Raw genomic sequence first — 12,748 nt, 5'->3', positions numbered from 1 at the left:
TCAAGGGGTGCTAGGAGATTAAGACGTTGAGCCTCCGATAAAGGCATAGAGTTTATTTCCTTTAAATATTCACCTGGATCGATAGAGTCTCTTTCCTCACTATATAAACATTGATAAAACTCTTGGAAGGCAGTCAATATCGCTCCTTTAGTTTCCTGCGTGTCCCCTTTTAAGTCCTTAATTTTTAGAATATCACTGAATACCTGCTTCTCCCTTGCTCTTTTCGCTAACAATCTGCCGCTTTTTTCCCCACACTCATATGCTGTTTCCTTATGTTGAGTGTAATTAATAGCAATTGAATCGGCTATTTTAGAATACACTTTAGCTTTTTTGATCGATAGATCTTTTTGGGCTAATCTACTCACATCTGATTCCCCTCCCTGTTTTAAGGTCTCTGCCAGCTTCTCCTCCGCTTTTATGATTTCTTCAAAGTCTTTCCGTTGTTCGTTTAAGAGTAGCTTACGCTTGAACCCGGAATAGCTCTGAGTCTCCCCTCTAACTACGGCCTTAAATGTATCCCAGACCATTTCGTAAGGGGCAGTACCTTTATTGAAGGCAAAAAATTTGGCTATTACTTTAGACATGTATTGACAATATTCTGTCTCTAACAATAATTCACGCTCGAAAGACCATCGTGGTAATTCAGTATTGCCCTCTGTTTCCACATTTAGTTCGAGCACTACCGGATTGTGATCCGATATTAGTTTAGGGTGAATCTGGATTTTAGATTGTAATAAAAAAGAATGTGAAATGAAAAAGTAATCTAACCTGACAAATTTTTGATGGGGAGCAGAAAAAAACGTGAACCCGGACAGGTTCGGATTCTTCCCATGCCAAACGTCAAAGAGACCGTGTTCCAGAAGTAACCCACGTAGGGCCGTATATACAAGTTTTTTCCTGCCACTATATACAGCATTGGATCTTATGTCAGCCTTTGCCTCCAGATTGATATTATAATCACCAGATAATAGCACTGGAGTAGCCCACTGTGCCAATTCTAAATTAATAAAATTAAATACCTCTGGATCATCTAAATTTGGGCCATAAATATTACAAAGTGTGAACCCCTGCCGACCTCCCTTAAATTCAGCTAACACCCATCTTCCCCATCTGTCAGCAGCCGTTTTTATACAATCCAGCCAACCCCTCTTTTTTAATATCGCTACCCCCCTCTTGACTCCAGATTGTTTGGAGCAGACTACTAATTCCATCCCCAGATTCCTTAAATATTCTCTATTGGCCCATGCAATATGTGTCTCTTGTAAACAGAGTATATCCATACCCAGCATCTGAACAATTTTGGCCAAAACTTGTCTTTTCCGAGGGTCATTTAAGACGCATACATTTAATGTGCATATCTTAATCTTTCTGATCATTGCATTTAATTTCACTTATCATTCTTATCATTCTTATATTTTTGATTTTCTGGAAATACCCCTTTGCGTAATCGTTAACAAATAATAGTACTATATTTAAATCTTCTGCTGGTGCCTTTTTCACCCCCCCCGTCACCTAAGCCCCGTGCCCCTCCTTTCCCACCTATTTCCCCCCACCCCTTTCGTCCCATCCTACCCTCCCCCCTCCCCACACTCCCAACTCATGAGGCCCAGGGACCATAAGTCCCTGCAGTGATGGAGTATCGTGTCCTCTCCTCCAAGACTCTTATAATCATGTGATCGGCGATTGCAGTCTCGCATTAGTGACACAGGCGGAGATACATATATTAAACCATCGTAATGTTCTATCACCAGATTTTATAAAGTTTCCAGATATTCTTTCGCCTGGATTTCTGACTGAAAGAACTTAGTTTGTCCTTTAAACATCACTTTAAGTTTCGCCGGATTTTGCAGATATACCACTGCGCCTTTTTTTTTGAAAATCTGGGATTAACTGTCTTAAATGCCATCTCCTAGATACTGTAGCTTGGCAAAAGTCTGGTCTGACAAAGAAGCTGCACCCTTTAGCTTTGGCCTTTTTATCAGGTCTAGCGAGGTCGAAGATGTCTTCTCGGGCCAAGAAGTTGTGGAAGCAGACCAGAATTGCTCTTGGGAGAGTCTCTTGACCTTGGCTAGGTTTCCGCACATTAAAAGGGAATCTATGCGCCCTCTGTATTTCTCGTGTCCATTCTCACGTTGTTAACTCCAGGAAGGCTTCCTTCAATAATTCTGCTATAAACTTACGCGTATTCGTTCCTTCTAAGCCCTCCGGGATACCTAGAAAGCGTAGATTATTTCTACGGGTATGGTTTTCAAGTTCGCTCAGCTTATTAGCGAGATCGTCGCGTTGTGCCTTGATGCTTTCCACTTCTTCTTTCTGAGCTACCGCATAATCTTCGAGTACAGATATACGTGTTTCTGTTTCTGTGACTCGATCTGCGGTTTCTGTTCCCAGTTTTATCGCCCGTCGTACTGCATTTTTCACTTTACTGCAGGTAGCCTGCACACGTGTAATTTCTGTTTTACTCTCAGCTCTGTGGTTCATTATTGTCTCATAAATCGTTACAAGAGTGATTTCTTGTGGGGGAAAGGTCTCTGGAGAGCTTAATTCGATTCTTGTTGTCTCGTTCAGTCTCTGCGTCACCTCGCATATTTCCACAGTTACCAAGCCGGTTGTTTGAGGTTCACCTGGCTTATGTTGTCTTTCTTTCTTCTTCTTAGTTCTTTTCTTTACGGTTGAAACACTAAGATCGGGCGAGTTCTCACTGTCCCCGGAGAGCTCATCAACGCTACTAATTCCGCTGATATCATCCTCCCATTCCTCATCAGATGATTTTTCAGAGAGGGAGTAAAAATTTTCCCCTGACTCTGGTACCGACAATGTTCCTTGTGAGCCAAGCTCTTTTTCCTTCTGGTTGTAATGGGTAACGGCACTGACAACGTCTGATAGAGTATTTGTCTCGGGAATATTAACTTCTAAGGAGTCCTGACCTTGTTCCATAGTCACTTGCGATTGTCCGTTATTCTGAATAATATCAGAAGTAATTGTTAGTTTACCAAGTGTTTCTTCAAGTTGTGTCGAAGAACTGGCTGTTATTCCGGGATTTATAATGTTCTCTAGCATTGGTGCTGCTATTACTGTCTCTACCGAGGGATCATTATGGCGAGCACTTTGCCTTTCAAACATTGCGGGGAGTGTAAGATTTTGCACCCCTTTTTTCAGGGAGCGAGAAGTTACTGGGGTCTTTCCTCTCAGTTCAGTTTTTTTTGCCTTAGCTCCCATAATGATTACCTTATTTGTGTCTAGAATGTCTGAGACCCCATCAGATTCTATTGTACTCTCGTTGTTCTCACATTCAACATTGTTATCCTTAGCTATATTGGTCCGCATGGTTACCTTAGTGGGTCTCTCAGCTATATCCCCTGTAGTTTCCTTGTTCGCTTCTATTCCTAGATCCTTATTTTTGCCGCCACGCGTAGTCACTTTCATTGCTTTCTTTGCTGTGAGCTCGTCTACCTTCTCAGCAGTCTTCGCCTGCATTTTCTTATTTTTAAGGGCCTTACCCCCTCGCCCCCGAGCCACTCGACTCTGAAGTCCACCTAGCAGCAACAGCAAAGGAGATCTCCAGAGTGGCGCCCTGCGCCAAAATGAAATTAGATCACTCGGCATTTGAGTAGAGCTTCTGGGGCAGCTATTATGGTTGAAATTGTGAAAATCTATTTTACTAATTTGCTGTGCCCGATATAAATACTTTTTTCTTACTGTTCCGTTTTCCTTCTGTTTTCCTTCCGGTAAATCCAACTTTAAGGGTGTATTTGAGCACTTTCCAAACAGATAGCACAAGAAAAAGAAAATGATCCAATGCTGTTCAGTACCTCCGCTTTTAGCTGTAGCCGACAGCTCCTCAACTCCCTCTCGTTCTGTTTCCTGAGCGAGGCAATCAGCAGGCAGTCAGTCAGTAGCTGTTCTCACCCCTCCGTGAACGCCCTGTTCGCAGAGGTCCTTGGCAGCCCAGCGATCTGTTTATAGAACAAGATTTTGTTTCATTTGAGCATCTGATAAACACTTATCACATACATCGATCTGACTTTTTTAAATACCTCCAGGTACGAAGCTTCTGTCTACAAAAGCTTTCACAGTCATTAATTTTTCTGGAGAAAATTGAAATTTTAGAAGCAATAGAACACCGACAAAGAATCGGATCTTTGTATCAATTAATTCTGGAAAAAAGAGAGGATGATTTAGAGGTGGTAGCGAGCAAATGGCAGCATAAATTAAATATTCCTTTTCTAAATATAGAGAGAAGTTTAGCAATCGCTAGAAAGGTTTTAATGAATGGGTCATTAATCAGTCAGCATTATATGTCTATATTTGGATTGTATTATACACCGGGGAAGATAGCCAAATGGAGTGTTGGACGTGGGACGAGTTGTAGTCGCTGTAATCTTTATGGAGCTGACGCTATTCATATGTTTTTTAAATGCCCGAGATTGATAAAATTCATTGCTGATGTGGAGCATTTTCTCACAGCCGAATTGGGTGTTTCAGTTAAATTAACCACATCTTTGGTTTTGTTCGGCTGTGAAGAAAATGCATCCAACTCAATCTCAGATCCAGTAGCTGGGTTTGTGTTTATAAGCATGTCCGTTTTCCGTTTCTGTGTCACGTCCGGCTGGCTTGATGAAGAACCACCAAATATTATTTTGTGGCGAAATAAGCTTCTTTCTTTGTATCATCTTGAAACTGCACTGTATAAACTGAAAGCTATAAGAAGGAAGACATTTGGCTGTAAATTATGGTCTCCAGTTACAAACTGGATTGAAAAGTGAGAAATTAGGGAAGTGAATCATATTATTATTTTTGCTCTTGACTGGATGTATATAGGTGCTTCTCTTCTTTTTTGCTCTCTTTCTGCTGATGCCTAATAAAACAATAAAAAAAAAAACATTTAGTATTTAAAAATTACAGTCAGGTTGCTAGACATTACTGAGTTGGAAGTGTTTGATTCCTTCGGCCATTCGGTTTTTTCATAAATTAATACAAATTTCAAAATTTTACTGGTCAACAGAGGATCTGTTGTACCAAGTCCTTTGATGATGGCCGATCTGCAAGTTTGAATGCCCCTATCATTAAAAGCAATACTCGGTTTGATTTCAATATGGGGCAGACACAGATGAGATGAATGATATCTTACCATGCTGCACCACATAAGCTGCATATTTTGACGCGTTAATACTTCCATGCAGGTTGATCGACCAAGCAAGGGGAGATTGTAACACGTAGTGTTCAAACAATTATGGCTTAGTTATTTCAAGAAAGTCACCAAAATCAAGAATAACACCTAAAGGGTTTTTATGTCCAGTTTTGTAGATCCTCAAATAAGATCCGTCTCTCCTAAAGTTAGTTTTTTTTTAGAGATCATCCCACTAATAACATACAAAGGGGCATATTACCAAGCAATAGCGATAATTATCGCAATATCGCTATTGCTTGGTTAGAGACAAAATGTTACCGCTGAGCTGCGGCGATTTTTATCGCAGATAAACCTTGGTATTACCAAGGTTTATCGCAAATGAGATAAAAAACGCCCGCAATGCATGAATATCGCTGAAAAGTCAGCGATATTCATGCATTACCAAGCTAATGCTCTTAGCCATGTTATCAACCTCCCATTGGATAACATGGCTAAGAACTGCCCAGGGCAGGTGTTAGCTTTTGGAGATATTCGCGCTTAGCGCGAATATCTCCAAAAGTTGGTAATAGGAGATAGCGATGTTAGCGACTGTTTCCAGTCGCTAACATCTTGGCACGCCCACTTTGCATGTCATTAGTGATAAATATCACTGACATGCAAAGTGGGGCCCAAGATGGTCGCTATCTCCTACTAGCTGTCGCTAACTGGTGTTAGCGACAGCTAGGTAATAGGGAGATAATTTTATCTCCGCTTTCTTGGCTTTTAAAGCCAAAAAAGCAGAGATAAACCCCCTTGATAATATGCCCCAATGTTCTTTGTTAGTCGAGAATCTTTTTGGAGAATCCTTGAAAAATAAATCAAACTAAAAAATGTACCTTTGTATTTCCAGCTTCTTGATTTGGGAAGCATTATTACACTTTGACTCACGGTTTGTTGTTCTTTCTTTAAATTCTAGGCCCGGAAATGGAAAGAGGGAAGCGGAAAGGAGCTGAGAGCCCAGCAGGGAGCAGCTTTGGAAGTCAGACAGCAGCCGGAGGAGAGTCGTCACTGGATGCCAGGGAGCCAGAACAGATACGTCACTGGATCTCAGGTAAGCGGTAAACTGAAGAGGCCAAGTGCTGCTCTTAGAGAGGGACGTTTATTCATAGTTAGCTGCAACTGCTACTCCACTTGTATGCAAAGATACATGCAGTGGTTAGCTCGTTGACAGTTTGCTCGTGTTTGTGCTGACTCATGACTAACACGAGTAATGGGAGGTCCCCTGAGAGCCAACTTGTGCTTTGGGAACTGTTTGCTCACTTGTTAAACCATGTGCTCAGTGTTTCTGCACAATACAGGAGGTTAATATTGAATGAAAAAAGCAAGAACATGAGAGTTAAAAAAAAACCTTAATGTTCCTTTCCCTCCTATAAGTCTCATGATATATTCCAATCCATTCTGAATGTAAATGACTGAGGGCTGGGAGTTCTGAATGTAAATCACTCAGGGCTGGGAGTACTGGAGGTCATAACATTAGCTGACACTGGATATAAAGTGTCCCGGACCAAGTTTTAGTTCTGTAAGAAAGAAGTCCTGTCTCTATTACATCACATTGACAAAGGGGCAAGAAGGTGCCTCAAGAGAGAATTTCGGTGATTCTGAAAGTGAATCTGCCAACAAAGCTAAATAAGTTAAAGTAAAGTAAAGTCCACATTTGTAAAGCGCACAATCACCCGTAAGGGTCTCTAGGCGCTGGGGGCCGTCGGGAAGATTAAGCGAGCTATTGCCCAGAGTCACATGGTGCTGGGCTAATCTGCCGCCGGAGCCTGGGATCGAACCCTGATCCCCAGATTCCAGTGTCAGTCACCCTGGCCGCGAGAATGTGTTATGTGAATGGTGGGCTGCTGCCGCCAGTGGACTCCCAGCTTTTCCCTAATGGCCAATCCTTTACAGAGGCTGACACACAAAGACATGTCATATTCAGGACCATGGGATGACAGCTGAATGCTTCCCTTCTCAGAGCTGAGAGAATGTCTCTACCGTTCCCAGGCCCTGGGAATGCCTGATATTGATAAATGTTTTGCTTTGATTTGCAAAAAGAGAGAGGGCTGCACTCTCTCAGTGCTAACGCGGAGGCACATCAATGTCCACAGCCCTGTGGCTTATGTTTCTGCCACACTTGACCCCCCTCAGATGCTTCTTTGCCTGGATGTCTTAAAGCTGTTGCCTCCTCTAGTGTTAGCATTGAGCAGAATGAGAGCTTCGTTATGGGGACCCCTTTGATTGTTTTTGTACACCATTCAGTGGAATTGTTGTAAACCTGTACTATAATGAAGCACCTTACCAACAGTCAGCTTACCGAGTATGAGCAAGTCATACTTGAAGTTGAAAATGTTACCTAGGATGTACTGCATTGAATCCTGCCACTCTGTTGCCTTTTCAGGAAATGAGGTAGTTGAAGGTGAAGTTGAGCATGGATGTCTTGATGTTACTGAACTATGCACCAAGCAGAGATCTGACATACAAGATGTGCCACTACCCGATTCTGATTATGTGCTGTTTGTTTATGGCTCTTGCTTACAAGACCATGATGAAAACCTGAGAGCGGCCTACGCAGTCTGTACTGTCTCAAGTGTGGTAAAAGCCTCCTGGCTTTAAGGAGTGGCTGAATTGGGTGCTCTTCCTAGAGCATGCAGTGTTTTAGACCAGCTAAAGTTGACAATTTTTACAGATAGTCAGTACAGCTTTGGTGTTGTGTGCGACTTTGAGCAGTTAGGGCCACAACATGGCTGTATGACTTCCCCAGGTTCACCCATCAGAAATGGTGGGAGGATGACAAATGTGTTATAGGCTTTGCAATTACCTTTCCAAATTGCTGTGGTAAAGTGTACTGCCCATTGACAGGACATAGATTATGTGACAGTGGGTAATAAGTATACCGATGAGGCAGCAAAGTACTAATAATAATAATAATATTAATAATAATAATAATAATTTTATTGCATGATTCATTAAAATCTTACAATTCAACAGTTACCAATAGTCAATCACTAAAAGCTTTCTGCACAAGAGAGTTAATAAAATACATTAAATACGCAAATTCAATTAATCATTATTACGATTCATTATTACTAATATTAAAATAACAAATATTTACAGTTATAAGTCCTTTATTTTTGTGCAATATCTCATATGCAAATGTTGCTCTAACTGTTAACAACTTCCAATCCTAATATGCATGAATCATTAACTTCCAATTTCTTTCTTACAAGGGTCATAAGTAAAGTTTGCAATCATTAGTACATCCATTGGGTTAAAACAAGCTAACAGAGCTTGTCTACATGATCGTATCCCTCTTTCATTAACAGGTTTTTAAATACCTGTTCTTTCAGCCTTCATTGATGTACAAATGCAAACCAAATGTATAATGTTTTCTTCCCATAGGTTACATAGTCTACAGGGAGTTGAGTTTGTTGGTCTCAGCCAGGGCTTAGCATGCATTAGTCCCAGCAGATTACCAAATCTTGCGGACATAAATACTTTTTTTCTTTGGGTTGACCACGATATTTCTAGGTATGCTTGCAATTTGAGGGTAGTATATTCATTCACCATCATCCAAGCATGTGATCTTTTAATAAATAACTCTTTATCCTTTAGAAATGATAGATGTTTTGTTAATCTATTAATTAGATTTTTAAAAGATAATGGGGTTACTGACATCTCCTAAATCTCGTGTGTAGACACTTCTTTTAATGCTTTTGAAGGTGTATGTAAAGAAATGCGAAGTTTTGTTCTGTCGTATTTCCTGCCAGAGTAGACAGCTCATTTGATTAAGTATATTAGTTTTAATTTATTTCCATACCTTTACATACTGGCTCATCCTTGCCACTTGCTGATTACAAAAGCCAAATTCCAGTCGGATCTGGGCTGCTGATTCATTAACCGGCAGTCGAAACAGCATTTTAAATGTTTTTGTTATAGTATTATTCAAAAGTACACAATCATACCTCAAAGAACTTCACTTCCATAAATGAGACTGGGCATTCATTTTGCTTTTATAACCTTTAATAGTGGCAGATAAGTTGGACCGCCCAAAGAGTTATGTAGTGAGCGAAAGGCCATAATCAAGCAGTTACTTCTTTTTTCAACTCTGTTTTGTGTGGAGAGAGGGAACTCTTCTCATCAAACCATGAACCCAAATATTTGTAATATTTTACTTATTCAAGGTGCTGACTTTGTAAATACCATTTTTATTTGCTGTGGCTCGATGCCCTATTGCAGACTACCTTTATTTTTGTTTTTTGTTTCATTTATTACCATCTTATTCTTAGTAGAGTACATTGATATTTTATTTTTAAGTCGTTGCAGCCTATCTTTGTTTGGCTGAGTAAAATAACATTGTCTGCATACAATAAATTTGAAATTGGTTTATTAGCCAATTTTGGTGCGTGAGCCATCTCGTTGTCCAGTTCTTCCAAAAGGCTTGCTAAAAATAGATTAAATAAGTATGATGCTAATACGCATCCTTGATTTAGACCTTGAGTTGTATCTATTCCTCTTGACAACCGTGAGCCATCACCTAATCGAACCCTTGTCCAAGTCTCAGTATATAATAATTGAATTGCTTTTAAAAGGCCAGCATTAATACCGTAATTTTCCAACTTCCTCCATAAAATGTGTCTATCTACATAGTCAAATGCTGATTTAAAATCAACGAAACATAGATATAGCGGCGGTTTTTCATTTTGTATTTTTCTGTTAACATTCCAAGTATTAATATATTCGTTGTTGTACTTTGCCCTTGTATAAAACCTGATTGGTCCTGAGGAATTAAATGCTTTTCCATTGCCCTTTCTGTTAATTCTTTTAGAAGAATAGATGCAAAGACCTTAGCTTCGATATCTTGCAGTGTTATTAATCTATAAATAGCAGGATTCGACCACTAACTACTCTTATAAATAGGTGAGATTATGGAACCCTTCCAAGATAGTTGATGTTTGCACTGCTTGACTAAATACTAATGTCAAATATTTGGTCGATAGTAAAGCATTCTCTTTATAAAGGGCCACTGGAATCCCATTTGGACCAAGAGCGCCGTCAGATCTCTGTTTCTTTATAAGTTTGGATACTTGACTTTCCGTAATAAAAATGTCGATATTCTTTTTATCCTCTGACTTTCTCAAATTATTTATGCCGGGACTCCAGTCCTTGCTTACTCCCATGCATTATTCTTTTTACTGGTATATAATGCCTTAGCCCAAAGTTCTTCTTTTATCTGCATTTTCTCAGTCCAGATTCATTTTCCTACTACTGCATTTATTTTCTTTAATTTATCTCCATAGATTTGATTCCCTGAGTGTTTCTTAACCAGTCTCAAGATTTTATTATGCTATTTTTTTAATAGGTGAATTTCTGAAGACAATTTGACCAGCGCCATTGATTTTATGCCCCTCCGATCTGTCCTATTAACCTTTTGTTTCTGGCTTAAGACTAATTTATTTGTGAAGAGGGACCATCTTTCAATAGCGTTCAGATCATCATCATCAAAACATGTTTCAACCATTACTTTCGATGTTGCTGTGATCGATTCCTTGGTGCTTTCAGTCCAATAAAGTTTCTATAATTTACCGTGTTTATATCTCCCAGAAGCGTCACGTATTCTGGGTGCCTAACACAGCTCAGTTGTAATTCTATTATCTGTTGATTATGGTCACTTCCGTTCACTTCACCAATCTGGTAGGTTGAAATCTTTTGAAATAAGTTTAATGACGCTATTGTGTACTCTATTCACAATTGATGTCCGCTCGGGCAGTGTTTCTCTCTGTGCAGAGGAGTGGCAGCAGAGGAGCTCGGTAGCCGGTAGCAGAGAAGCCACAAGAGAAGGGGGGTCAAAAGTCGGCGTTCATAGGGTTTCTGCCGGTTCTGCCGGTTCCCGCTGTACCCCGCCTATCCCTTCCTTTCTTCAGCAGCACCGGAACCAAAAGCCGAGCCGTGAAGCGTGAAGCGGCCCAGCTCCCTCGCACCGAGGTCTCAGCGCTCCAGACTGAAGGATTGAGCAGAGGCGCATTGGAGCTTCACCCCGCGGTGTTTCGGCGGCTTGGCCTTGAGGTAGGAGGCGGGGGGAGGAGAGGACGACACAAGCGCAGCCGCCATTAGAGGCGGTAGCTAAGTAAGAGCCCGGGGAGTAGATCGAGGGAGGCTGTCTTACTAGGTTTTTCAGCCTGCGGTCCCCCTGTGCGCTCTGCTTGTTGCCCTTCACCCCGCACTGACTAAAACGGATCAGCCTGCACCTCACTTTATAATCAAAACTGCCCTGCCAATAAACCACCAATACAAACGCCAAGGGCAAGGGTGGGTGCAAATTGAATCTCGTGGGGGACTGCAGGCGCTTATCAACCGATTGGTTTTGCCATCCGCCCGCCCTCACCACCACCGACCACTGCAGCCACAGCCACAGCCACAGCCACAAAACCCTAATCAGTAGTCCAGCGATCCAGTTAGTAAAAAAAGATAAGAGATAAAAGAAGGATAGTTCCGACCCATCGACAGCACACCGACGGAACCCTCAGCCCAGGTTCCCCCCCAAACGAAAGGAACAATCACATCGCTCACACTCGAAGTATCTTGACCATGAGATCCTGGAAGATACGAGGAGAGGAAAACCCAGCTGAAAAACCACGGGCAAAGACAAAAAAGGCCAAGGGGGACCCTCCGGGCACTATCAACGAGGCAGAGGACGGGCCCGCCATAGGTGGGGGCAAGAGCCCCAAGAAGCAGGTCCCGGTGGGACAAGGCATCAGTTCAGTAAACCTCGTAAAATCCCATCCGGGCTCGATACTCCAACATGACAAATCTGGATTGCAGAGCCCCGATGCGGGAGCCAAGGGGCTTCACAAGGTCAGCAAAGCTTGTAGCCTCCTAGCCAAGAAGAATGAATTATCGGAACACGATGCTACGCCATCACTGAACCATAAAGTGCAAGCTCAAGCGGCGCACCCCAAATCAAGTAAACGGGCACTGATTACAGACTTTCTAAAAGTCTGTCAAAGACTCTCTACAGGGAATGGATCAGAACTCCGCCCATTTGATGCTAGCTCCAATTTCAACATTACTCAGCGCAAAGTACTCAAGGAGGGCACAAATAAAGGCGCTATATCGCCAGCACCACCATCACTTCACATAAGGTGTTATAGCGAACCTCGCAATGCCACTAATACCAAAACAAGAAGGATCTCTGGGAGTGGGGGATCTGGCCCTCCCGGGGCGTGTGACCAAACTACCCGACAACTAGCCAATGGCTCAGACCAAACCAGGGGATACCCAATTCCCAAGTCCCAACAAATAGCTCACATATCACCGGCTCGTGCCTTAGTCCATTGGACCCCGGACGCAAGCTATGACTCGGTCTTTTTAGATCAAAGCCCACAACCCATCCAGAAAACGACCCGACCATAATCGAGGAATGTCCGTCACAAACACAAACAGTAAACTGCATTCAAATCTCGCTGTCACCAGTAAATTCTCCCAGTAAATCGAGTAGGCAGCCCATATCGGCACTTGATAAAAAGCATCACCCCCCACCTGTCGGACCAGCAACGGAAGAAACCGATGCCATCAAACACAGCGAGTTATCGAACC

At 41.9% G+C, this 12,748-nt stretch overlaps 1 protein-coding gene across 2 annotated transcripts in view; it reads left to right on the top strand.

Annotated features, from left to right (window-relative positions):
* The window catches only part of LOC144784005 (GTPase IMAP family member 7-like), a 574,682-nt gene that overhangs the window by 110,631 nt on the left and 451,303 nt on the right, over window positions 1–12,748 (top strand). For both annotated transcript variants that reach the window (XM_078662716.1, XM_078662717.1), the window contains exon 3: window positions 6,087–6,221. In XM_078662716.1, coding sequence (XP_078518842.1) covers window positions 6,095–6,221 — 127 coding nt within the window. In that variant the 5' untranslated portion in view covers window positions 6,087–6,094. The remainder of the gene's footprint in view (window positions 1–6,086; window positions 6,222–12,748) is intronic.

The sequence above is a fragment of the Lissotriton helveticus genome, chromosome 10 (genome assembly GCF_964261635.1).
Source record: "Lissotriton helveticus chromosome 10, aLisHel1.1, whole genome shotgun sequence".
NCBI lineage: Eukaryota > Metazoa > Chordata > Amphibia > Caudata > Salamandridae > Lissotriton > Lissotriton helveticus.
Note: the sequence above shows the minus strand (reverse complement) of the source record. Positions and strands in the feature narration are given on the sequence as shown.